This window comes from Callorhinus ursinus, unplaced genomic scaffold (genome assembly GCF_003265705.2).
Source record: "Callorhinus ursinus isolate GAN/ISIS: 27379988/994484 unplaced genomic scaffold, GSC_fseal_2.0 scaffold25, whole genome shotgun sequence".
NCBI classification, from domain to species: domain Eukaryota; kingdom Metazoa; phylum Chordata; class Mammalia; order Carnivora; family Otariidae; genus Callorhinus; species Callorhinus ursinus.
The window spans coordinates 33,006,535-33,031,289 of record NW_027397087.1 but is presented as its reverse complement, the minus strand read 5'-3'; the positions used below and the strand labels follow the sequence as shown (position 1 = coordinate 33,031,289).

Genomic DNA, 24,755 nt, shown 5'->3' with positions numbered 1-24,755 from the left:
GTGACTACTGTTTGAAACTCTAGGGACCAAGGGCATGCAGGTATAGGACACGGCATGCTTCCTGCCCCTGGACTCTCCTCCCGAGCTGGGAGGGGGAGGGTCAGGAGGCCAGTCAGGAAGGGTGCAGGATGGGGTGGAGACGAGGTGAGCAAGATGGCAGGGCCAGTGGGACACGCACGGGGCCCTGCTCGTGGGGGGGTGCAGAAGAGAGGGTGGACAGTAAGGCACACAGGTGGAGGAAATGGGCAGCAGAGGTGGGGAAGCGAAAGCAGCAGTGTTCTTTCTGTGTAGACGCTGTGTTAGAAGCCGCCTGGACCCAATGAGACCCTGAATATGAAAGCCCTTGTCCAGTTCATACCTCTGTACACATAGGAAGCCTTTTCGAAACTCAGAATGCGCCCCGTGACAATGTCTAGGCCCCCTCATCATACCTGCAAGGAAGCAGTCTGATTCTGATGTGCTCTTTTTTCACACATGTAACGTCCAGGAAGACATGAAAATACACATTGATCTGGGGCCCCTCCTCCTGGGAAGGGGGGCAGGTGTCCACAGCTACCCAGTAGAAGGCCGCTGGCTCGCCCAGAGCAGCTCGCTGACAGAGGCAGCAGGGAATGAGAGCTGGGGACACGCTGGTTCCCGAGGCGATCGCTGAGAGAGACCCCTAAGACATGAGTGGTGTGCTCATTCCATGCAGAATCCCACAGAAGCCTCCACACAAAGGCTTCTCCCTCCCTTCTCTACCAGTCTGAGGAGAAGGGTGGTCTTTCTGAGGGATGGCACCTGCGTCCCCTGCATCCGCTCCTTCTTCTGCACTCCGTCCGGTGAAATTGCACCAGGCTCCCTCAGCGGGCCTGTTCTGACCTGCACCACACGGTTGGGGCCGGGGCGGGGGGAGCCAAGGATTGGAGATTCTGTCTAGAGATAAGCTTCCCTCCTGCTTCTTCAACAGAGAGAAGGAAAAGGAAGGACGGTGCTCGGCTGGCGACACTCATGGTTGGAGGGATAGGAAGGAGGGTAGACTCCATAGTGCTTCTTCACGAGAAAAAGGCAGTGGGATAATGACTAGTTAGCAGAGAGACATGAAGTCCCTCCAGAAGGGCAGTCATTCTGTAAAGAAGCAAGACGCCGAGGAGTTGATTAGAGAAGGTGGAGAGCAGGGTGGTCTTTTGCAAGAGGAAAGACCCCTGTTGGGGCAGGTTTGCTCACAAGCGCCAGAGGGCCGTCAGGGCCTGGTGGTCAGAACTGGCCTGGAATCCCCAGACCTGCGCCCCCTCCCCCCCAATCACAGCCCCCATTCTAGCAGTGGGCTGGCCCGCTGAGTGCCGAGCCGCGGAGGGCAGGCGGGAGGGGGTTCCAGCTCACTTTCAGAAGTGGCTTGAAGCTGAAGGGGACGGAGGTGCTGGAGGGGAGGGGGGAATGGCCCCAGATCCAAAAGCCAATCTGGCAGGGACTTGCCCTCTTGGAGTGCCCAGTGTTCATCTGCCTACTCTCCCCTCCAGTGGGAGATGGATTTGGAAGTCAGTCCAGAGGCGAAGGGTCACACAGACTCAGAACATCCTGACTGTCAGGGTTTTTAGACCACCCGGGATAGCGTCCTCATTTTTGATACGGGGAGACTGAGGCCCAGAGAGAAGTGCCCTGTTCAAGGTTCAGCCAGTCAGTGGCAGAAGCCAGGGGAGAACCCAGGGCTCCTGACACCCAGCCTCGTTCTACTTCCCACAGCAGTCCTAGCTCTCAGGAGGTGGGCACCGTATTTCTGAGTGGTCAGGAGCCCCGCCTCTGGCCTTTGACCTAGGCAGTGGTCCTCCAGCCAGTTCTCCCCAGTGAAGGGCTCATTGCTCCCATTCCTAGAAGATCCCAGGGAGAGAGAAACCTCAGTCGTTCCAAGGCCACGTAGCCGTGTGCTCAGGGAGTTAGTGCCCGAAGCCCGGCATCCACAATTCTCAAGTAAGAGAATTCTGAAGGGAGTCGGGGTGCCCCCTGCTACATGCCTCCGATCTCCTCCCTGGGGTTTCAGCAGCACAGTCCAGCGACAGCGCAGGGCTGGGCTTTCCTGGAAAGGTGACCCCATGGCCTGGCCCCCCACCAACGCCACCCCTCTGACAGCTGGGTGGGCCCAGCAGCCGTAGCCAGGGAAGAGAGGCCCTGGGGCCTGATCCTCGGGGTTCAGGCAAGGAGAGGGAGCTGGGCCCGCACACCGCAGAGTGCACCACGGCAGTTCTCGTCCGTTCTTCCCTCTGGCTCGGGAATGCAAAATATGATCATTTTTGCCTGGAGAGTTCCCTTCCTACATGTGTTTGGCTCCGGCCAACGTTAAGATGAGTTTGCATTCCTCCACACTGCCGGGCCTCCAATTCTAAATTGTTTGCAAAGACTCAAGACAGATGCTCGCGTGCCGACAGCTGGAAGCTGGCTATGTGTTTGCCCAAGAGAAACTTACTGACGTGCGCGGGGATGGGGCCTTAGATGGCAGGGAGCAGAACCCTCTCGTTTTATAGATGGGGAAACTGAGGCCCACAGAGGCGTAGGGACTGTCCATGGACACACGGCCAAGTGAGTGACGATGCTGAGATGAGAACCCAGATCACACTACCCTGGTCCAACTTTCTCTCAGCCTCGCTTTGGGCTCTGCGGACCAGCACACATGTCCATTGGCATGCCCACATGACTGTTGGCTCTGAAGACCTCAAGTCTTGTCTTATCGACTTCGTGTCCCTGCTACTGAGCATAGAGACTTAAACCTCACAGACCCAAATAGACTCTTATTGAATTGAAGGACTGACTGAAGAGAAAGCTCATGCAGAAGGCCTGGCAGTGAATAAAGATGGGCATGGAGAAAAGCTGGTGACCTTGCACAAATCCCCACCTGTCTCCTAGCCTTAGCTCTTTCACTTATGACAATGGGGGTCTTAAACCTGATCAAGTGGTTCTCAAACTATGTTCCAGGACACCCCAGCGTTCCAAGGAATTGTCTTAGGAAACTCACTGGGGATGAAGAGGTACTCCTTGTCCTCCACCCCTAACCCCAACCTCCACCTCTTGCGTCTGCATTTCATGTGTAGATTGTGTTCAGAGAAGCTGGGATTCACGGCAGAAAAATAAAGTTTGGAGACTGCTAGACTTAGAGACTTGACCTCTAAGATGCCTGCTTGCTCGGAAAAATAAAATCTGAATACGTTCCCCTTCCCTGATAACAACTTTGCTACTCCTTTGACCCAGTGTTCAATTATCTGGGAGGGGAAGGTAGTGGTTCATGAAACCTGGCAATTGGGAGGAAAGGAAATGAGGTATAGGAGGGCCCTTGTGCTGTGGAGGGTTTGTGGTTGCACAGATCCTCCCTGGAGCCCAGAATGGATGCTCAGGGTCTGTCTGTATGTCTGCTGCCCCTGTGTCTGCCATTCCGTGTCCTGACGAGAGGCACGGCAGCACGGCTCTAAGGCTGGGTGCATGGCTCAGGTCATGACCTGCTGGCTGGGCCACACTGCTCCCTGATAGGCTGGGACCCCGTCTAGCCCCGCCTCACTCTGGCCTTCCCCGTGAGCCCTTGCGAAGGGAATGAACGGACTGCTCATGGGGTCCAGAGACCATGAGTCCCCACAGATCCCCAGCCTCCCTCTCCTGTGTCTTTGTCAATCACTAGATGAAACCGTTCCTTCCCCCCCCCCAACTATCCATCCTTTAGCAGCTAGACCAAATCAGTTACCAATCGCTACAGTAATGCCACATAACAAATAACCGCCCAAAATCTGAGTGACGCCCAATAATTATGTAGATCATATGTCTGGCACCAGCTGACCTAAACTAAGCTCAACCGAGTAGCTCTACTGGTCTCCCTGGGCTTGCTCGGGCATCCTGGGGATGGATGGCCGATCTCAGCTGGGTTTGGCTAGGGCAGCTCAGCTCCAAATATCCTTCATCCTTTTCCTGGCATCAGTGCCCTAGCCTGAGTGAAATACTTCTCACATCGATGGCAGAGGTGCAAGTGAACAAACAGAAACAAAGCGTCGTAAGACCTCGGCTGGGAACTGGCTCACTTTTATTTCTGCCTTCTGTGGCCCAGCCCCAAGTCAAGTGGGAATGCTTAACAGTGTTTGTTATGTATTGTTGTTAGGCAGAGCTAAATATTCTGCTTCAGTTCCACACATTTTACTGAGCACCTACTGGGTCCCAAACCCTATGTTAAGAGTGAAGAGAGAAATGGAACCTAGTGCTTGTCCTCCTATTGCTCAGTCTTGGCACTGGGAGACGATGTAGGAAATCCATTCTGCTCAGTGTATAGGTTTAACCCCACACTTAACCAATATTCACTCAACACCTCCACGAGTGGAGGTACCGGAGCTGCTGCCCAAGAGAAGCTTGTGGGCCAGGGTGATTGCCCTGTTGTTGGAGCAGCTACCCGCAGGCTAGGACTGCACACTTCCTCCACCTGCCAGGGCTCCCAAGGGCAGAGCCCAGATCCCCACCCTCCTGGGGGTTTTACTGAAGGAATGTGTGTAGTTGCTAGGTTTCCTAGGAGGGCAGCAGGACCCCCAGGGGCAGGGTCCTTGCTTCTCCCCAGAGCCGGAGGGCACCCTGGGCTGGGACCACCTTCTCACTAGTACAGGCCATCTTCTCTCAACAGGCTAGAAGCTTTTCTGATGAGGGGAGCCCGTGCTCCCTCCTCCCATTCCTTCTCTTTATCCCACTCGAGCCTATCACAGGGAGCCTAGACTAGGGAGAGCCCTGGGGCCTTGCCAGCCACGCCCCCAAACCTGGCATTGACTTCTTAGATGCCTGTTCTTTGAAACAATGGCCTCGGGGTGGCAGGGAAAGGTGGTTGGTGGCGCAGAGCAAGAATCACCAACCTTTTGTGATTTGCCCAGGCCAGGCAGAAGGGACAGCCATGCAGATGGTGCAAAACAGCCAGGCATTGAAATCTCATTTCTGTCTCACTTGGGAAATGTGTTATTTTGTCTTCCCCAGCAGCAAGGGGTCCACTTTACCATTTCTTTTTGCTCAAGCTAGTTTCGGGGTCTTTCCCTCCCCTTGCCCCCTATCTGTGTGATTGGCTTTTAGACATGAAGATTCTTGGGGCCCAAGTAAAACTGAGAAGAGGGAGACAATCCGAGAGAGTTCGGGTCACATTTCTGCCTCCCTCAAAGCCCCCATCCCGGCTCATATCATCCAAGGAAAACGAAAGGGTTTGCTTACACAGGTGCGTCTGCAGCCCTGAGCAGGGCCCAGGGAGTGAGCCAGGGCTGGCGGCCGGGGTCCAGGCACAAGGAGGGCTGCTCAGAGGCATTCACTCTCATATTCCCCCAAGGGGCTTCTTGCCATCACCACCAATCTGGTGCTTTCAAGGTCCTTGGGACTCTGGTTGCATCCTTCTGGCATAGCTGGTCCCTTGTATTCTATCTGTTATGATCAGGGGTTCACTGATCAGCTCTCTAGCGGGCAGGATTTAGGGCGTGGGACCTGGGACTGGTGAGTGTTTAAGAAGCAGGGGGTGGGAGGAGATCGAGCCTGGGGGAGAGCACGAGGGCCGGGGAGGAATTCAAGTGCGGGGGCGGGGGGCGGGGCTGACAGGGGGAGGCGGTTTGATGGAGGCAGGCGGCATGGGGCGGGAGTGCATCCGTGCCATTCCTAGCCGCGTGACCCCAGCTGGTTCCCAGCCAGTGCCTCAGCTTCTTCACCTGTAAAATGAGAATATAATGTACTTACTTCAAAAGGGTATTGGGAGGATGAAATTAATTTAGAACAGTGTTTGGCACCCAATGAATGCTATGCATGATATCATAATCTAGGTGGCAGGGGGCTGTTAGTACCTAAGTCAGAGGGCTGGGAGGTAAACTAAGGCAGGAAGAAGCCAGCAGGTACTGGTTCTGAGCACAGACTCTCAGAAGGTGAGAAATACAGCAGGCAAGTGTCCCTGCATCCTCCAGGCACCGGGTAAAGATAAGAAGCTGCTCCTGGTTGTGGCTCTGAGTAGCGTAGACCCAGGTAAGAGAGGAAGGCAGAGGGAGAAGCTGCTCTGACCCCAGGAAGAGTGTGAAAGGTGCTAAGAGCATCCCAGAGGAAGGACCATGATGTAGCAGAGGTGTTATCAGACCTGGGCCTTGATGTTCGAGAAGGAAAGAAAGGCCTTCTAGGGCAGATGCACAGCATGGGCAAAGGCAGTGAGGCAGCTCAGAGAACAGGGAAGCTTGACTCAATTCACTTCAACCAAGATGTACTGAGTGCTTTCCACGTAGCAGGCACTGCCACTACGTTACCTATCTGCCGCTAGTTGATGCATTTGGTCTGGTCAACCACCCTTCGAGGTGGGGATTATTGTTCCCATTTTATAGATGAGTCAACTGAGAACCAGAAAGAACAAATTAACTGACCCCGGGTCACCCATTAGTGAATGAAAGCTGGAGCCGGGCTTCTGACAAGCCCTCCCTGAACTCAGAAGCCATGCTCTCTCCTCAGGGAGCCCGGCAGGAGGGCAGGAGAAGCCGGGCAATTCTGACACCTCCACGAGGGCAAGCTCTCCTCTTCTCCTTCCTTTTGCACTAGGAACTCCTGCCTACCACCTTACCAAGGTTTATGCATCACCTTTCCAGGCTGAAATCACAGCTCCAGAAGCTTCCTGACTCCCACCCCCAGCCCACAGCAGTCCCTGCCTTCCCTAACAACCATGGCCCTGTGGTCATAGCCTTGCACTTACTCTCCACGTGCCTCTCCCTAGCTGGTGGGCTCCCTACTCTCTTCTCGTCTGGCTCACCCCTCAGTGGTGCTCGGGGCTAGCCCCTGGGCTGGGCGCTGGGTCCAGCAGTGAGTGAACGGACCCCATCTGGCCTTCACGGGGCCACCATCCTGATGGGAAGACAGGAGCAGTCAAACGCTCACACCGGCTGTGTCTAATTACTATGATAAGAAAAGAAGTCACCCATCACCTGTTAGCGAGTACAAGAGGTGATGAGATCCTTAGGCAAGACCTGGCATCATCGGGGGTCAGGGAGGCTTCTGGGGGTGCGGGGGAGATGTGACATTTGTGCTGAGATTTGCTGGTGATGAGAAATTCGTCAGAGAGACTCAGGCAGAGGAAGCAGCAGGTGCAAAGGCCCCAGGGTAGGAGGAAGCAAGGGGTATCTGGGGCGCAGAAAGGGGCTACCCCTCAGGGAGCCAGAGGAAAACTCACACAAGATGAGTCTGCAGAGGCCTTGGGACTGCGTGGAGGATTTGGGACAGGGCTGGGCCGGGGGGGCGGCGAGCAGTGAAAATGGACCCACACAGTGTGGGCACACAGCAGCCGCCCCCTAGGCTAGAGTGAACGTTCCCCATGGAGCTGTTGGCTGGCAGTAGCTGTGGACGTTGTGTTGGCCAGGGTGCCTCAGCATCTGGGACTGGGACTGCCCCACCTGGTAGCTGGGCAGTGGCCTTCACCTTAGCCTGGAGGGGTGCTCGAGCCCAGGGCTGTGGCTGCCATCCCTCCTTGGGACGGACGGGTGCTTTTTAAAAAGACAGATACGCTTTTGAAAAAGGGAGCAGCAGCTGATGTAACTTTGGCCTCAGTCCACCGGACGGCAGCCCAAGCTTTGTGGGTCTCCCCCCTCTGTCATCAATACCCAAGGCAGAGGAGCGGCAAGCCCTGGCCCTGAGGGCTTTTGTCTTCTTCCCTGCGGCCAGCTTCACCCATCCTGTGCCCTGGAGGTTGAGGGTGCGGGTGGGGGGAGAGACTGGACCGGTGCTAGACAGACTCCCAAGTGAGGCGAGGAGCACAGGAAGAATGCCTTCTCTCCTTGCGCTTCTCCCAGCAGACCCCAAAGGCAGAGCACGTGGCACCTGAGGGCAGAGGTCAGGGAGGACCCCCTTCTCTGAAAAGCATATTCCCTCCGGTTGCTGGAGCGGAGGCGGGTGGGAGGGATGGGGTGACTGGGTGATGGACACTGGGGAGGGTATGTGCTATGGTGAGCGCTGTGAATTGTGTAAGACTGATGGATCACAGACCTGTGCCCCTGAAACAAATACTACATTATATGTTAATTTAAAAAAAAAAAAGACTATTCCCTCCGCCCTAGTGGGTCCTTCTTATGAAAGGCTGGTCCCCCAGGGGTAACACATCACCCCAGGGTCCTGAGCTCTTTGATCCCAGACTTGCTCTCATCTCCTCCCGGCTGAGTGATTAGGGCAAATTATTTAACCTCCCAGCGGTATGGTACCTGTCTCACAGGATTGGTGTGAGATTTAACTAATGAATGTAAAATTGATGGGTAGCTACCTAGGATCGTGCCTGGAACATCTCAGTGCTCAGTAAATAGACTTTTCTTTCTCCTTTTCCTTGTGGAGGGGAGAGGGCGTCCCAGCCCCGTGTGGCTCCTGGTCCCCAACCATCCAATCGGTCGATCCCTATGACTATGCACCAAGGGCTAGGTCTCTATTCAGGCCCTAAGTCTGAGCAGTGAGGGCACAACAGTGTCTCATGCCACTAAAGAGAACATAAGAATATTATTGACTATCAGCCACGTGACTAGAAGCAAATATATGTCACTGGTGCTGTCAGGAGAAATGAGGAAGGGGGAAAGAGAGTGACGGGGTGGCCTGGTGGTGGACAAAATGGCACTGAAACAGGAACGCCAGTGACATAAGGGGTGACCCATGCAGGTAACTGGGAGAGGAGCCTTCCAGGCAGAGGGAACAGCCAGGGCAAAGACACTGAGCAGGAAGGACAAGGGAAAGCATGGCTGGAGCGGAAAGATGGAAGGGAAGGACAGGAAATGAGGGGCAGAGGGAACAGTGCGGGGCGGCGGCGGGGGGAGGTCACGCAGGGCCTTGCGGGTGAGGAGTCTGGCTCTGACTGAGTGGGATGGGAATCAGGTGGAGGGGATGGGGCTGAGGAGTGACAGGACCTCACAGGTCTCAGCAGGATCCCTCAGGCCATGTTCACACAAGAAGCACCGGTAGGGGGAAGACCTCAAAGACACAATTTTTGGCCCTATTTCCCCTGGCCCTCGCCCTCCAGGCCTGGAAATGGTGGGTGGGTCCTGAGAGCCAGAATGTGCCTTCCTCTTATGCCGGGCCACCTGCTGCTGCTAGGTCAGATCCAGAAAGAGGAGGACCAGGGACAGCCATGGGGTGTCTCCAGGGGGCGCCAGGGAGACAGATAAAGTGTTGCCCACAATCAGGGAACGTGTGTGGCCTGTGCATATAAATGTGTGTGTGTGCGCACGTGCACTCGCGCGGACTTGTATGTGCTGCATGTGTGTGTGCGCGCAGGTATATGTGCGTGCATGGGTGCGTGCATGGGTGTGTGCATGGGTGCTTGTATGGGTGCGTGCATGGGTGCGTGCATGGGTGCGTGCATGGGTGCTTGTATGGGTGTGTGTATGGGTGTGTGCGTGTGTTCATTTATGGGTACGATTTGGAGTTCTTCATCTGCAATTCCACTTCTTTGACCCCTCAGTACCCACCTCCCAGCTCTGCACAGGGGCCACTAGTGTCCCTCTCTCCTCCATGACATTCCCTTACTGGCCAAGAACCGGAGCTCCTTCATCCCCCTGTGCTCACGAGACCAGGGTCCTCTTCCCTGAGGCTGCCTGCTGCTAACCAGGCTGAGAAGTCTGTTCATGGTCTGTGCCTTATAAAGAAAGCACTAAAGGGTTAAGTACTCCTCTTCTCCCACCCCCACTCCGGGCCATGACACTAAATTCATGTGGCAGATTAGGAATCATGAAGACAGGATAGGCAGCTACATAGCAACTTGCCGCCATGATCCTTAGCAGGCACTGCTCATGGATCACCGTAGTCTTGCCCACTGAACACAGACTTGACCTCAGAATCTTTCTTCACTCAGTGCTCTAGGCAGCACTGATAAGCAGTTGACATTAGATACATCTAATATCCCTACTCTAAGGTGTTCCAGTTTTCTCTCTGGGACTCTAATTCAATGACTCTAATAATGAAACTGTATCCATTTTTAGAGCAAAAAAGAAAGTGTCGAAGAAACTACTTGTCCCCATACAATAGGTGTTGTTCAAGCAGGTGCTCCTGGGCATCACCATCAAACACTCAACCCAGGGGTTCAGTCTCCACGGGAAAGACAGTGGGACACTCAAGGTAGAAGCCTCACATTCAGAGTCCCTGTCTAGTAGGCCACCCTTTGCTACCCACATCACAAGGTTGTCATGGAGGTCAAATGGTAACATATATGTAGATGTTTTTTGAAATGCATTAAGTCCCCTGCACATGAAAGGGGTGACAATGATATTCTGTCTATTCTATTCTATTCTATTCTATTCTATTCTATTCTATTCTATTCTATTCTACTGATTATATTTCACTAATCTGAATGTTTGGTCTGAGGGTAGGATCCCACCCCTGAAATTCCATGGGTCCCAAGTTTGCGGTTCCTGTTAGTGATGATGGGTAAGGAGGCCAGACCTGCCCTGAAAATGCCTCATGGAGGGAAGGAGTCAAAGAGCAGGCATCTGAGGTCCTAGTTCTTGATGCTACCACTGATTTGCTGTGCATCCCTGGACAAGCCTCTTAATCTCTCTGGGGCTGAAACCCCATCTGCCAAACATAGATGATGCTTGTTTATTTTCCCAAGGTTCTGTGAAGGAAAATAATGACAGATGTGAGGAGACCCAGAAACCCAGGCTACCATGCAGATGTGAGTTGTTGTCGGTTGTGATTTGGCACAAGAATGCCAAAGGCTCAACACCAAGGCCCTCCAGCAGGTGGAATCGGTTCATTGACATGTGACCTAACGGAACGGGGCAGACCGTAGAGGCCAGGGTGAAAGGGTTATAGGACTGTTCTTCTACTTTGCATCAGCTGTCCCAGCCAAGCAGTGACCCCAACTGAAGGCAGGCAGAGCCTCACAAATTGGTCCAGAAGGCGGTGGTGAACCAGCAGAGTTGGAAGAGTGGCCATTAGGGACCCCAAGCTTGGGAGGCAGGTGGGAAGTCAGTTCCTCAACTCTTTAACAGGCAGAAATGAGAGGAAGGAAGAGAGGAAAGAACAGGAGGGAGAGGAGGAGGAGAAAGGAGGGCAAATAGAGAACACAATGGAAGAAGAGAGCAGAAACTAGAAGAAGCAGAATTGGAGGTAGGAGTGGTGGAGGAGGAAAGGAGCAGTCTTGTCCCCACCCCTATCATGAGACCAGGAATCCTCAGAAGGAGGGACCTGGTTTTCCCAGTCAGACCTGGTCTGCCTAGGAATAGGTTTTATGCCTCCCCTATCAGATTATGGCTCTCACAGGGCAGGGGCTGGGCCTTCTCCCATCAGACCATGGGCTCCTCCAAGTGGGGACTACATTAACCATTTCATATAGGAGCCCCCCGAGGACAGGGGAACATACTCCTCTCACAGCCAAGACCTGCCAGTGGGGCCCATCAAGCCACTGGGGCCCACACCTCCGCCTCCCTGACTACCCTCTTCTCCCCACTCCAGGGCTCACAGACACCTTCAACATGGACACCAGGAAGCCTCGAATCATCACTGGCTCTAGGGCTGCCTTCTTCGGCTACACGGTGCAGCAGCATGACATCAGTGGCAAGAAGTGGTAAGTGAGAGCTGCCACCCCACCCAGCCCTGGGCCTCCCCATACCCGGCCCCTCTACCAGCTGCCCAACGTGGCCCTCACATATAGACACCCCCACGTCCAATGACTTGACTTCCTGTCCCGGCTGCATAGGGTCTGCCCCTGACTATGAAACCTCAAGCATTCCATAGCAGGCCCTCGATCTTCTCATCTGAAAAATGGCGATAAAAACAGCACAGGTAGCAGGCATCCCAGAACCAATAGTTACTATCTGTCTTTCTCTCATTTGAAGTCCTTGGCTAACTTCAATACCTGGATCATCTCTGGGTCTGCTTCTAGTGACTATTTCATCTCATGATTCAGTCACTTTTTCCCGATTCTTTTTGCCTGTTCAGTAATTTTTTATTTTATTCTATGTTGAACATTGTGAATGGTACACAGTAGAGGCTCTATTATGTTACCTTCCTTTAAAGAATTACAAATTTTGTTCTGATAGACAATTAAAATATTGAGGAAACCACCTAGATCTTACCATGGCTTGGCTTGGGCCTTGATTAGGACAGATATCATCTTGTTTTGTCCTTACTCTTAGGCTGTGGTCTTTATCCCTAGGACATGGATTTTCTGGGCTCTCAACTGAAAGCCCACACTATTCATTAAAATTTCTCCATTCAGAATGAGCATGTACCCCAACATCTCCCAAGCACTGGACAGCCTCTAAAATCTCTTCCCCCAGCAGCTCTTCTCTAATAGATTTTCTAGAGTCTCCCACTAATACATACACAGCTTAGGAGTCAGCCAAGGTTCCTAGGGGAAAACTTCAGCAGAGTTTTGGGGGCTCTTTCTCTGTGGCTCTCTCCCTTCTGCCTGCCCCTACCAGATCTAAGTTTCAGCCCCAACTCCAATTACTGTTTCCTCCACCCAGCAAGACTGCCGCTCTCTGGATTCCAGTCCCCTGTGCCAAAATAAGGAAAATGCCTTCATGGAGAGAGCGAGGCTGAATGTGGGTTTAGCTGCTGTGCTTCCCTTTTCTCAAGTACTGAGCTCTGTGTTGATTGCTGTCCAGTGCCTGAAAATGGTTGTTCCATGTGTTTTATGGAGCTTTCGTAGTTGGTTTATGGCTAGAACTGAAAGTCCTCCTTCATAATCTTTTACCAACTGAAATTTCACTTCTCTGACCATCCCTTCCCATAACTGGATGAGTTGCCCCCTAGGGTTCCGTATTTCGTTTATTTATAATGTTTATCAAACTGGAGAGGAATTGCCTCTTTCATTGTCTTTTTTCCTAAAATAAGGGGTACACTCCCTGGCAATTAGTAGATGCTTGAAAGAACGTGCTTTGACAGACCAAATTAATGATTTAAACCTCTCTCAACCTGCCCAAATGTAAGAGGCACCGCATCCATACTTTGTACATGGTATGAAGGGTTAAGGATGGAATAGAACTGGTTTTGGCAAGATTGAATTTGTTTTGACTAATACTTGTTTATTAAGCTTCTGTTAATAAACTGCACTAGACTCTGCAAAATATTAGTATGAGTAAGGCATGGTTTCACTCTCAAATAACTCACAGACCATTTGAGGACGCCACACTAATATCCTTGAAATAATTAAAGTGTACTACAAGACAAAATACAAGCTGGTGTTCATTATGTTCCTCTTTGTGAGGCCACTTTCCCCATGAGGCTCTCCGGATCTTTCTCCTAGCCTAAAATGGCCTGACCCTTCCCAAGCCCTCTCTTCTGGTGGCAATATCACTCCCTACCTTGTGCAGGAGTCGCTTGGGCCCCTGGCATATCTCCCCTCCTGGACACCATCTTCATCCCCCAGCACAACATCTTGCTCATAGAAGAAACTCAGCCAGAGTTTGAAAGGAGAAATCCCTGTGCCTGGGGTCTCTGGGAGGGCTTCACAGAAGAGGGGTGTTTGAGTGGGGTCTTGGAGGATGGGCCTAGATGAGCAGAAAGGTAGGATATCAACTCCCGGTCCCGTTTGCTGATCCGGGTACATCGTGGGAGGGGAGGGGCATTGCACGGGAGCCACTTGACCTTGGCTTGTTTTCTGCTACAGCTGGGCTGGGAGAGCCAGAGAGAGAGGCCTTGGAGCCCCAGGGAGCCGCAGCTCATGCAGAACAATCAGGGGCACATGGGACCCTTCAGGAATCCCTGTCCCCACTGCAGGGACACCCCTGCTCACCCTACTTCCTTGCTTCCCTTTCTGCCCCCCATCTTTCCTGTCCTGTAGGCAGCATCCCAAGAGTTGTATTCAGACATAAGCCTCTGTGGATGCTGATCATAGGGAAAGAGGTTGATGCCAGTGTGATTTGGGGGATGCTGGCTGGAAATGATCCATGGGGACGGCCCCAGCGGGACGTGTTGATTCAACACCCCGCCAGGAGGCACCTCAAAGGGAAGACAAGTGCGAGCAGAGGTTTGCAGTCCAAAGACGGAGGTTTGGAGGGAGAGCTTGGGAGACGCTCTCTCTGCCTCCCTGCACCTTTATTTGCTCGTGTATAAAATGGATATGAACTTACCTATCTCAGGGTGCTAGGCAAGCTCAAAGAATACCCCCAATATGAATGTGCAGAGCAGGAAATGCGGGATTGAGTTGCTTGCAGCCAGCAAGCAGCCAAACCTGAAATCGGGCCTCTGGCAGCTTGGCTGAGAGTCTCCCTCTGACCCAGTCTCTTCCTGCTTCCTGGGTGTGGACCTGGCTCCCGGCCCTCACGGCAGAGCTGGTGCACCTTGGCCTGCAGCCCCTGGGCCTGCAGTGAGGCCAGGGAATCTGTGTTTTAAAGAGCTCCCCAGGAGACTCTAGCAGAGGGATGGGGGTTCCTGAGGACCACCATCTCTGCTGGAGGGAGGAACATGCCCATGGGGAACAACATCACCCCCCAGCCTCTGCCCAAATACCCAGGTCCCAGCCCAGGCACAGAAAAGGCCCCCCAGCTGTCTTCCACCACAGGTGCTGACGAGGCCTGGCCCCCATTTACCAGGCTGTGGGCCTCCTTGAACGTCAAGGGCACCCGAGCCTCATGGAAACAGCTGGAGGATGAGGCGACAGACCTGGTGGGGATGCCACTTTTTTTTCTTAACCCTTCGCTTCCTGTCCATGGCGCCCCCAACTCCAAACTCAAACTGGGCAAAGCTCACTGGACACAGTGCTTCAGATATCTTGAACAGTTTTTCACATGCCTCGGTTTAAGCAACAATAACAACACACACAGACACACAAAATGGAAAAGAGAAAACAAATTCCTCTTGTGCCGAGCCTTCTCAGCCCATTTTTAAAGCCCTTGTGTATTTTCAGAGAAATTTAATCCATATGACTCTAATACATGTACATTGAAATCATTAAATCAGTTGGTTTTTAAGACCATTTGATGTTCCAGAAGCTTCAGTGTAGGGTTTGTGGAGGGCCTCTCCAAGCCTTCGGTCCCCTGGAACAGGAAGTCTCCTGGTGCTGAGGAAAAACAGAGCCGGACCCCACAGGCTTCCAGTTTGTCACTGAAGCTCTCAGCCCGGGAGAGAGAAGCCTCAGCTCTTGGCAAGGCAGGGCATTTGGCCCTCTCCCCTCGAGGGCATTGGGGGACGGGAGCCAGACAGCCCTAGCAGGCTTGGCGAAGGGACCCCTTTGGAACTCAGTGGGCTTTAAAAACTAGAGGGCATGGCACGTTCCCTGGGGTGCAAGTTCAAGAACAACATGGGCAACTTGTAAGAGAAGTCGGCTTGTCCCCATTTTACAGGTGGAGCAACTGAGACTCAAGAGAGAGAGGACATAATTAGTAAGGGTCCGAGCCAGGTCTGGAGCCCAGATCTCATTAGGCCTGAGGGGGCCCAGAGCAGAAGCAGCCCCAGCCCTGAGGCCAGCTGGAACCTACAGGCTTCCTCCGAGGTGCCCCTCCCCATCGGCCCCAGTGCTGGCCGTACGAGAACCGAGGCAGTGGTGTCCCCAGGACCCAACACTAGCAGATTCACATAAACGGGCTGAGGCCAGCCAGGAAGGGAGGGTGTATGCTCATAGAACCCCAGTCCCCCATGATAAATACCAAGGGAGGGTGGGAATTCAGGAGGCAGAGGGAATCAGGAGAGGCAGTGGAGGAGGGGGCTTCCAGATGGATAGGATTTCCATGGGCAGAATGCACATGGGTGAGAAGAACAGAACTGGAGGGAACAGCATGAGTAGTTGTACAGAGGTGAAAAGAAAAGGCCACATTTAAAGAAAGGACACCATCCCATGAGGCTGGAGGAGAAGGTGCAGAAAGCCGAGCAGTGAAGCCAAAGGCTGGGAGGGCAAGGAGAAGACCAGAGCAAGGGGACTGTATCTGGGAGGCAAGGGGGAGCCAGCGGAAGTTTTAGAGCAGGAGAGTGGTTCACCAGAGGTGTGATGTTTAGGGTGCTCAATTTGGCTACTATGCGGAGGAGGGAACTGAAAGACGAGAGCCTGGAGGTAAGGAGGCTGGTGGGAAGGCTATGGAAGTCTGAGTGGAGGCTTGAGGAAGGGGTCTGCTTTGTGAGTGTCAGTATTTCATTCATTCATCCTTGAGAACCTGGTGTTAGGTCCTGGGAATTCAGTGGTGAACAAAACTGCAAAGTCCCAACCCTGATGGAGCTCTTCTTCTAGCGGGGCAAGACAGATTGTTTGTTTGTCCATCGTCTGTCAAATGGTGATCCGGGCAATGGAGAAGCATTAGGCAGGGTAAGAGGGCTTACAAGTGCGGGGGGGCGGGGGGAGGTGAGTGCTGCCACCGTATGCAGGCCACCAAGAAAGGCCTCAATGCTAAGGGTGACAGCCACCAGAGACATGAAGGAAAGGGAGAATCTGAGACAATCATGGCCACCTGAGAAAAGAGTATTCCAGGTGAGGGAATGACAAGTGCAAAGGCCCTGAGGTAGGAAGATGCTTGAAATGTTCAAGGAACACTGCGTGTGCCTGGAGTCAAGTGAGCTAGGTCAAGAATAGAAGGAGGCAGATGAAACAGGATGAACGATGACTGAGGGGCAGATCTTGCTGACCGGGAAGACAACGAAAAGGCAGAAAAGCAAAATCCAGCAACAGGAGACCGACTTTGGGGGAACAGGAGCTAAGCTTCGGTCTCATTGCCTTGAAGTATCCGACAGTCATCAGGTGCAGGTGGCCAGCCAGCAGCAGGGGCCAGAGACCTTCAGCTTGGTCGGGAGATCACAGCCAAGACTCAGATGTGTGCTGGGAGCACTACCTTCACAGAGGAGCGTTCAGAGAGAAGGAGGGGCCTGGGGAAAGAACCGTAGGATGCCTGTGGGTGTGAGTGGGGAGGAGGGATAGAGCACCGTCAGAGGTGGGGACAGAAGGGGGTGCAGTGTCCCAGAGGGCAGAGGGGGGGAGAATTGTGAGACAGGGGCGGTGGGGTTATCCCTGAGTGCCCCTCCAGGAAGCAGCGGGGCGGGGGGGGGGGCAGCTGGGGAACTTGCAGCGCTGGGCAAACCCCTACAGGACCGGAGCCCTTGTAATGGATGGAAACACTCATGATGTGCACCTACGCACACAGAATAAGTCAAGAGCGCTCTCAAAGACTCACTGCAACGTCTGTGAAATGTCTGCAGTTACTACTCTAGAGCAAGTGGTTCTCCAACCTCAGCGGGCACCAGAGTCCCCTGGAAGGCTCGTTACTTGGGATTGCTGGGCCCCAGGTCCAGAGCTTTGGAGTCACTAGGTCTGGGGTTGGACCTGAGAATTCACTCATCCAGCAAGTTCCCAGGTGCAGCTGGTGCTGTCAGTCTGGGGACCACACTCTGAGAACCACAGACCTAGAGGTTTCTGTTCCCGGAATCTTAAGCTGATGACAACAGGCAGACACAAAATGACCTGAACCGCGTAGGTGCTCCCATGTGCGGGCACACGGGGACCTGCGGAGCCCAGAGTCAGCTGGGGACGGGGCTTGAGAAGACCTGCTCACACCTCACGGTCATCCTGTCTCTCTCAGTGCTCCCTTTGCCTTCTCTTACCTTCCGATTTTCTTTTTTCTTCTCTTTGCCCAGTTCCTCTTCCTACTTTCTGGGTTTCCCACCCTGCTCCCTGCTAGGTGATATCTATTCCAACTAAGTTCTAATTGGGGTAAGGTGCTGATTCTTTTATAGCATGGACTTTCTGGGTAACAAGAGGCCCACTCACATAGAATATTCTAGTCCAGTGGACTGGAATAAATCCACCAACGCTGGGGTCAAGCCTAAGCCCGGGGTGCCCTCTGGCCCTGCCATTCTCTCCTCTCCCGGCCCCGGCGGGTTTCCAGCCCCTTCCCTCGGGGTTATGGCAGGTCTCACAGTTGGCACAGGTATCCTGCCTGGGCACATAAATGAGGGCACACTGAGGGGGCTTTTTCCTAAGGAGACATCTAAGCTTCAGAGCCACACAGACCTGGGCTCCCTTCCCTGCTCAGCCACTTTCCAAGCCAGGGGAACAGAGCACGTTACAGCCACTTCCTGGACCTCAGTTTCTTCATCTGTGAAATGGGCACGGTGATGCGAGCCCAAAAAGGGTTCTCGTGAGGGAGAACTGGGAGATGGTGTGCGAAGTGTCTACTGCAGGCAGATTTTGCTGGAGTTAGTTCCCTGCACTGGCCTATCCTCCACAAAAGGGTATGGTGTCTGGGGAAAGGTTTCAAGGAAAAGGGCCCCGGGGACTGCCGTTTGGGCAGAACAGGCAGATCTTCTGCAAGCCCATCCCTCCTCCTTGGTGGCAATGCGGGCTGTCAGGCCTGGCGCAGCCTCAGCCTTTGTTGCTGCAGAAATCGCACTGAGGAGTGGCCTGAGCTCTTCTCCTGGCTCAGGCCCCCGGAGCAGGCTCCCAACACCGCAGTGCAGAAATGCCCTCTGCTATTTTCTCTTGGAACAAATAAAATCCGGTACTATGACTCATTCTGGTTAAGGGAAAAATCACTACAGAAGCAAAGCCCAGGGTAGCATGAAATCACCCAATGCACCAGAGAGAAGAAGAGCGAGAAAGAGAAAAACTGTGCTCGTTGGCCCAGGGCCCGGGCACCCAGCACCCCCTGGCAGGCAGCACCTGCCCCAGAAGAGCGTGAGCCGTGGCGGGCTGGAGGAGTGGAAATCCAGCCCGTCGTCCTTCCAGGCCGGAGCCGGGGGCACCTTCAGGCCCTCAGAGACAGAGCAGTGCTCCGAGCCGCCAGGGAGAGCCCGCAGCGGGAATCCCGGGGCTGGGGCCGGGCGCACATGTGAGACGCAGCCGGCAAACGCTTACCTGGCCCCTCGCATCTCCAGATACTGTTTCTCTTCTTGCCTTGTTCTCTCTTCCTTTCTGCTTTTCCTTTCTTTCTTCTCCTTCTCCTTCTTTAAATGCTACAACCACACAGGGAAGTCCAGGGACTTGAAGAGTATGTCAGCGAGGGCTCAGGTAACCCCAGGCCACACACACACACACACACACACACACACACACACACGCACGCACACGCAGCGGGTCAACCGGAGACGGCTCTGAGGCCGGTCCTCAGGGTCCCAGAACAACCTTAGTGCTGAGCTCGGAGAGGCGTGGAGCCAACCATTGCATGCTTTGAGGGTAAGTGGAAACGCTGAAAGGAAAGTCTCCTGGTTACTAACCTCCATGAAAGAAAATAAATTTAATTTGGGTGGTTCAGGGAAGCCAGAGGGATATGCCGCCTCAGCATCTTCTCCATGCACCCCGCCCTGCCCCCGCCCCAGGGGCCTATGGACTCTTCCACCAGACTCCTTCTGGGACCCCCGACGTCCTTCCTGGGTCCAGCACAGGACAGGGAAGGAGGGCTCCTCACATGACGTGGAGGACAAACTAATGCTGACATTCACTCCATTTTGAGAATGGCTTTCTATAATTTCATAGGTTTGAATTTTCAAGACTGGTTATTAATTGCACCTTAGTACTTTATCTGCAATTCTCATAACTGACACTAGGGGGAGCAAGGCTGGCCGGTAAGGGCTCCTCACGTCTAATACCTAGGCTTCCCCTTGATGTTACAGCTTGGGGCTAGAACGTACTTCCATGCCACTCGGCTATAAAATGTGAAAGACTGAGCTCCTTATTGAAAACCATAATTGGAATAAACATGTTTTAGAGTTATATTCAATTATAAAAACAAATCAGTGTGCTACACATGCTTTTTCTCACTAACCTCGACTGTGAGGGACCACGGCTTAACCTAAGCCTTGCTTTCTCCAGACTTGGATAGAATACCCCCTTCTAGGGGTGCCTGGGTGGCTCAGCCGTTAAGCGTCTGCCTTCGTCTCAGGTCATGGTCCCGGGGTCCTGGGATCGAGCCCCATGTTGGGCTCCCTGCTCGGCGGGAAGCCTGCTTCTCCCTCTTGCACTCCCCCTGCTTGTGTTCCCTCTCTCGCTGTGTCTCTCTCCATCAAATAAATAAATAAAATCTTTTTAAAAAACTAAAAAAAAAAAAAAAGAATACCTCCTTCTAGCTTTTCCTGACTACTTCGTGAAGAATCAAGGGCTCCTCGGGATTTCAAACTCTTTCCAATGGCGCTTGTTCTCTCCCACACGGCTGCATCCCTCAGACACATGGCCATTGGCAAACGCTTGTCATTGACTCCAGACCATCTTGACAAGGTTGCTCTTGCCTTCTGTGGAATCTCTAAATCCTTTCTCGAATCATTTATTCCCGGTTTAGCTGTGATTAGTCACCCTAAGCCAATAATGCAGACAGACGTGGAGAGTTGTAGAAAAAGCCAATTAAGAGAAGTAGCAAAGGGCCCCCAAGGGTAGGGCTCGCCTTTGATTCATCTTTGCTTGGCACAGACCCACAAAAGGAGAAGGGGAGAATGGTTCCAGAAGTCAGGCTGTGACCTACCTAAATCTCAGGGCAGCCCTAAGCTGGACGTTCTGGTGGTAAAGAGTCTGGGGACAGTGGTCCCACATGAGAGAGGTTGGTGAGAGGCTGAGGTATGGGAGGGGAGCCAGCTGCAGGGGAGTGAGGCATGCAGCAGGTGGGGGGTGAACAGGAGTCTGGCCCCACACTGGGTGCCTACTTAGCAGCAGCAACTCCTCTCTGCACTGTCCTTTCTGCTTCCCCCCGACCACCGAGCCAGGGATTTTGTAACCCAAGAGGGAGGATGGTTGCAATGATGTAATGACAGACTCTACCCTCCAGTGGTTCAAGTGCCTCTACAGCCGCTTTGCTTCTTTATGGCTTCTCCAATAATAATTCTGTAAGAAGAGCCATTACTCACAATCCAGAAGGGAGAGGAGGGAAATAAATCTGAGCTTTGAACCAGACAGAAATTACTTCGAAGGACTTTGCATAGCCAGTAATTCCCTGATGCAACTCAGGGCTGGTCTCTGTGTGTCCCGCCCTCCTGTGCCCAGAGACGGGGAGAGTGAGGCCGTGGAGCTGTCCCTTAGCCAGCTGGGTGACTTGGGTTAATGTCCAAGGAAGCACCTAGCACAAGCCCAGACACATAATCAACTACCCCAAATAGTCATTTATGCATGCCTTAGTTTATTTGCTTGTTCATACAAAGTGCTTTGAAAGTCGATGTTTGTTAAGTAGTGTTTGTTAACTGTTTTTGATTGGGCATCCTGTCGCCAATTCTTATGTGGCCTGTTTTCCATTATTTCAAAGCCTGGTGATCACCTGATAATATAATCTAGGGGTTGCTAAAGCTGGCAGAACAGAATTGCCTGCGAAAGGTTTAAAAAGATTCTTTAGCCCAGTCCAAGACTTACAAAATCAGAATCTTTGGAGGTAGAAATCCATACTCCTAAACATCCCCACATAAGTCAGATGCCCAGCCAAGGTTCTAGAACCACTGATTTAAGGGGTCTGTGAGTTCTCATGAATTCCGTGCGTTAGCCGGTTCCAGGCTTACTTTGAGAGTGACCCTCAATGCCTGAACCCAAAGGGGTGGCCAACTGCAGGGATTTAGAGACCCTGGAAAGTGGGGGAGGGAGGCAGGGAGGTTAATCTGATCAGGGAGAAAATGCAATGGTCCTCAAACATGTAGGCACTTAACCATCTATCTACACTTCGGGCCGTGTTAGGTAGAGTTCTCTACACAAACGAGGGGAGAAGGGTGGGAATATGGGGTGTCAAGGAGATGTGGGTGGGGAGGAAGAAAGGGGATGAATGGCGTGAGCCCAGCTGAGGAGGACCCCACCCCGAGCTCTGTGAAGGCAGGCACTTGTCTGGCTCTCTGGGTCCATCCCTGACCCATGGAAGCCTTTGCCACAGCAGGTGCATTAGAATCACGCACATCACCAGGCACCATCAGGACTCAGCTGTCATTCCTCCCCATGGGCCCCAGTCCCTCTTCACCTGGGGGACACCTATTCACCTTGCAAGGCCCCATCGAGCAGTTGCCTGCTCCAGAAAGGCTTCCCAGATGGTTGAGCAAGTGCCCTTCCTCTGTGCCCCCACCACACCGGGGCCCCCTCTCATAGCACTGTCCTCCACCCTGATATCATCAGGTGCAGGTCTCTCGGCCTCCTCCAAATCAGGGGTGTGGACTGCTCTCCATTCAGCTTTCCATCCTCGGTGCCCAGCTCATAGGGAGCGTTCAGTGATTCCGTCTCTGAACTGAATCTGCCCAAGCTCTATTTCACAGATGAGGACACAGGCCCAGAAAGGGCAGGGGAGCTCCCCGCAGGTCACTTAGCCTGCCTGGGAGCAGATCGGAATTAACCATAAACGTGACAACAGGCCCCAAGCTGAAAAACAGCGTCTGTTTTTTTGCCCTTTCTCCCCTTTTGCTCCTTTCCCCAAGTCCTGCTGGCGGAAGGGGCAACGGACTCAGTAGGACTATGGAGTATCCCGGCTGTGCCTCAGCCTCTACCCAGAGCCTCTGACATTCTCTGGGCCTTGCTGTCTTCTTCAGCCAGATGCGGATGAGTTCTTGTGCGCTTGCCTCCCCTGGCCCTGGGGGCAACTCCTTGAGCCATGGGCTGCGTATGCTGCGCACATTTTGAGTATCACCAGCCTGATCATGAACCCGAGGAAGCAGGCCTGCCTGGGAGAGAGAACGGGGGCTTCCAAGGCCCCTGGCCCTGCTACCAAGTACAGACTGAGGAGCTGCCATGACACTGAAACCATATATCCCACTGAGCAACATCTGCCCAAACTATCCATGTGTTTACGTTCCATTTTCGGAGGAAAGATTTGTTCTAAAAGCGGGGGGAAGAATCAACCCTGAGCGTGACTCAGAAAAACAAGCAAGTTTGTCAGACATTTTGAAAAGAGAAGGGGGGATCCTTACACTCCCCTATCCGAAGGGAGGCCAGCCCACAGCCACCTTCCTGGGGAGCACCAGGCCAAGGGCATTCCAAAGTTGGAGGCCCAGCTGCAGAGGGGGCCCAGAAGAACTCAGCTCTGCTCCTAGCTACCTACCCCCCAAGAAGCAGCGTGAAGATTCAACTCATCTTTGCAAAATGAGCAGCATCGTCCAGCTGTCCATCTGCATATTCACTCAGGAAGCAATTATTAAGCCTAGACTGTGTTCAAGGTACTGCACCAGCACCGAAGGGGAGACTTAAAGGTGGATCGGGGTCTCACTCTCTGCTCTCTCAAGGCGAATTATCTAAAGGAAAGAAAAAACAGATAGGAAGGGTAGAAACAAAGCTTCATGGGAAGTGAGAGAGAGCTTTCAGCTGAGAGATCAAGGGCAGGGGGGGGGTCCTGGAAGAAGAGGCACTGAAGAGTGGATGGAAGGGGGCAGGCTCAAGAGTTTGGAATTAGGGGACTGCACACACAGAGGCAGGAAGGAGAGTTCCAGGTCTGGTGAAAACTGGGACAAGTGGCCCCGGGAGACTGGCGTCCGGGTGTGTGAAAGGGAGGGGCGCTGAGCTAAACGGCACAAGCTGGCCGCTCCGTTCTTCACGGTCAGTGGGTCAGGTTCTCGTTTTCCCTTCCAGTGGGCTGAGATTGTCCTTTGCAGTCACCACCTTCCCTCACTCTTCCCTCTTCTGCAACTTAGGAAAAAATGCTGTTTGCGTGTAAGCTGAGGTGGACCCAGAAGTTTCCAGGAACAAAGCAGAAAGCCAAGTTTGTGAAGTCAACAGCTGTGATGATGTTTGTCAGGCAGGCTCTGTGCCTGGGATGACGGGGGCCAGCTCCGGCGCCTGCCTGCACAGTAACAGGCACAGGCTTTGTCCCCACTGACTGCGCTGTCCCGCGTAGCTACTTGCACACGGAGCCTTGTTTATTCCTTGGTGCTGATGAAAGGCTTCATCTCCGAGCTCTGTCCATACCCCCATCGAGCAGCCAGCCACTCCTCCGCTAGCCCTACTGGTGGTAGGATGTGCCGTCAGAAAGATCCATGGAAGAGGCCTGTCCTGAGCTGCTTGAGCAGGAGATTTCAGCGTCCCGGCACCCAGACTGGGAGGCCATGGGCTCTGGGTCCTGTTCTGTTGACCCCTGGGACTCCTCACCCCATGGGAGGGGGCACAGTTAGAGACGGGTCAGAGTGGGACCCAGGGCAGGGGCCCAGAGACCAGGTCTAAGCGTGGCATTGATATATACTGACATGGACACTTGTTCGAAGATAAAATAGTTAAGTGAAAATAGTTCACTACAGAACCATGTCTGTAGAATATTCCATTTTCCAAATTTGCTCCATAAATACCTGGAAGGTTTTCTGCACCCCTCTTGCTAGTAGTCGTTACCTACAGAGGGCTGGGTGAAGAAGGGGAAGCCTTGCATATTATACTTTGCACAGTTCTGCACTATGAACATTAAACAGCAAGCATGTATCACTTATGTGTTAAAGTCGGTATTTCTTACGTGTTTTCTTGTGACCAAAAGAAGCAAATTAAAAAAAAAAATTCCTGGACAGTTAAGAAGGTTCCCGTGATCATGATCCCCAGATGTAGTAAAAATTCCTGGGACACACATGCTTTTTCACATGTCCACAGGGCCTCATATCTGCTTCCTGCCTGAACATCTGGGAGCGTCTAAGAATAGATTCCTGGGCCCTGTCCCCAGCTGGCTGAACCAGAACCTTCTGGAGGTGAGGCCCAGGAATCTGCATTGGCAACTCCCCAAGTGACTCTGATGACCAGCAAGGTCTGGGGCGCACCACCCTTGAAACCCTAGTAGCCCAGGTGTGTTCGGTCCCATTCAGTAGATGAGAACACTGAGGCCCAGGGCAGTTAACAGCCTTATCTAGGGTGTTGGCTCCTCCAATAGAGCTTGTTCCACTCTCCCAGCTGGATTAACAGGTGTTGGGAGACCAAGGAGGGCCTGTAGTCAGTGGTCCCAAATTGCAGACTATGG

The 24,755-nt window shown here is 53.1% G+C and overlaps 1 protein-coding gene across 1 annotated transcript in view; it reads left to right on the top strand.

The window, feature by feature from the left end:
• The window catches only part of ITGA11 (integrin subunit alpha 11), a 112,210-nt gene that overhangs the window by 19,213 nt on the left and 68,242 nt on the right, over nucleotides 1-24,755 (top strand). The window contains exon 2 of the mRNA XM_025884148.2: nucleotides 11,416-11,527. Within this exon, the coding sequence (XP_025739933.1) occupies nucleotides 11,416-11,527 (112 nt within the window). The remainder of the gene's footprint in view (nucleotides 1-11,415; nucleotides 11,528-24,755) is intronic.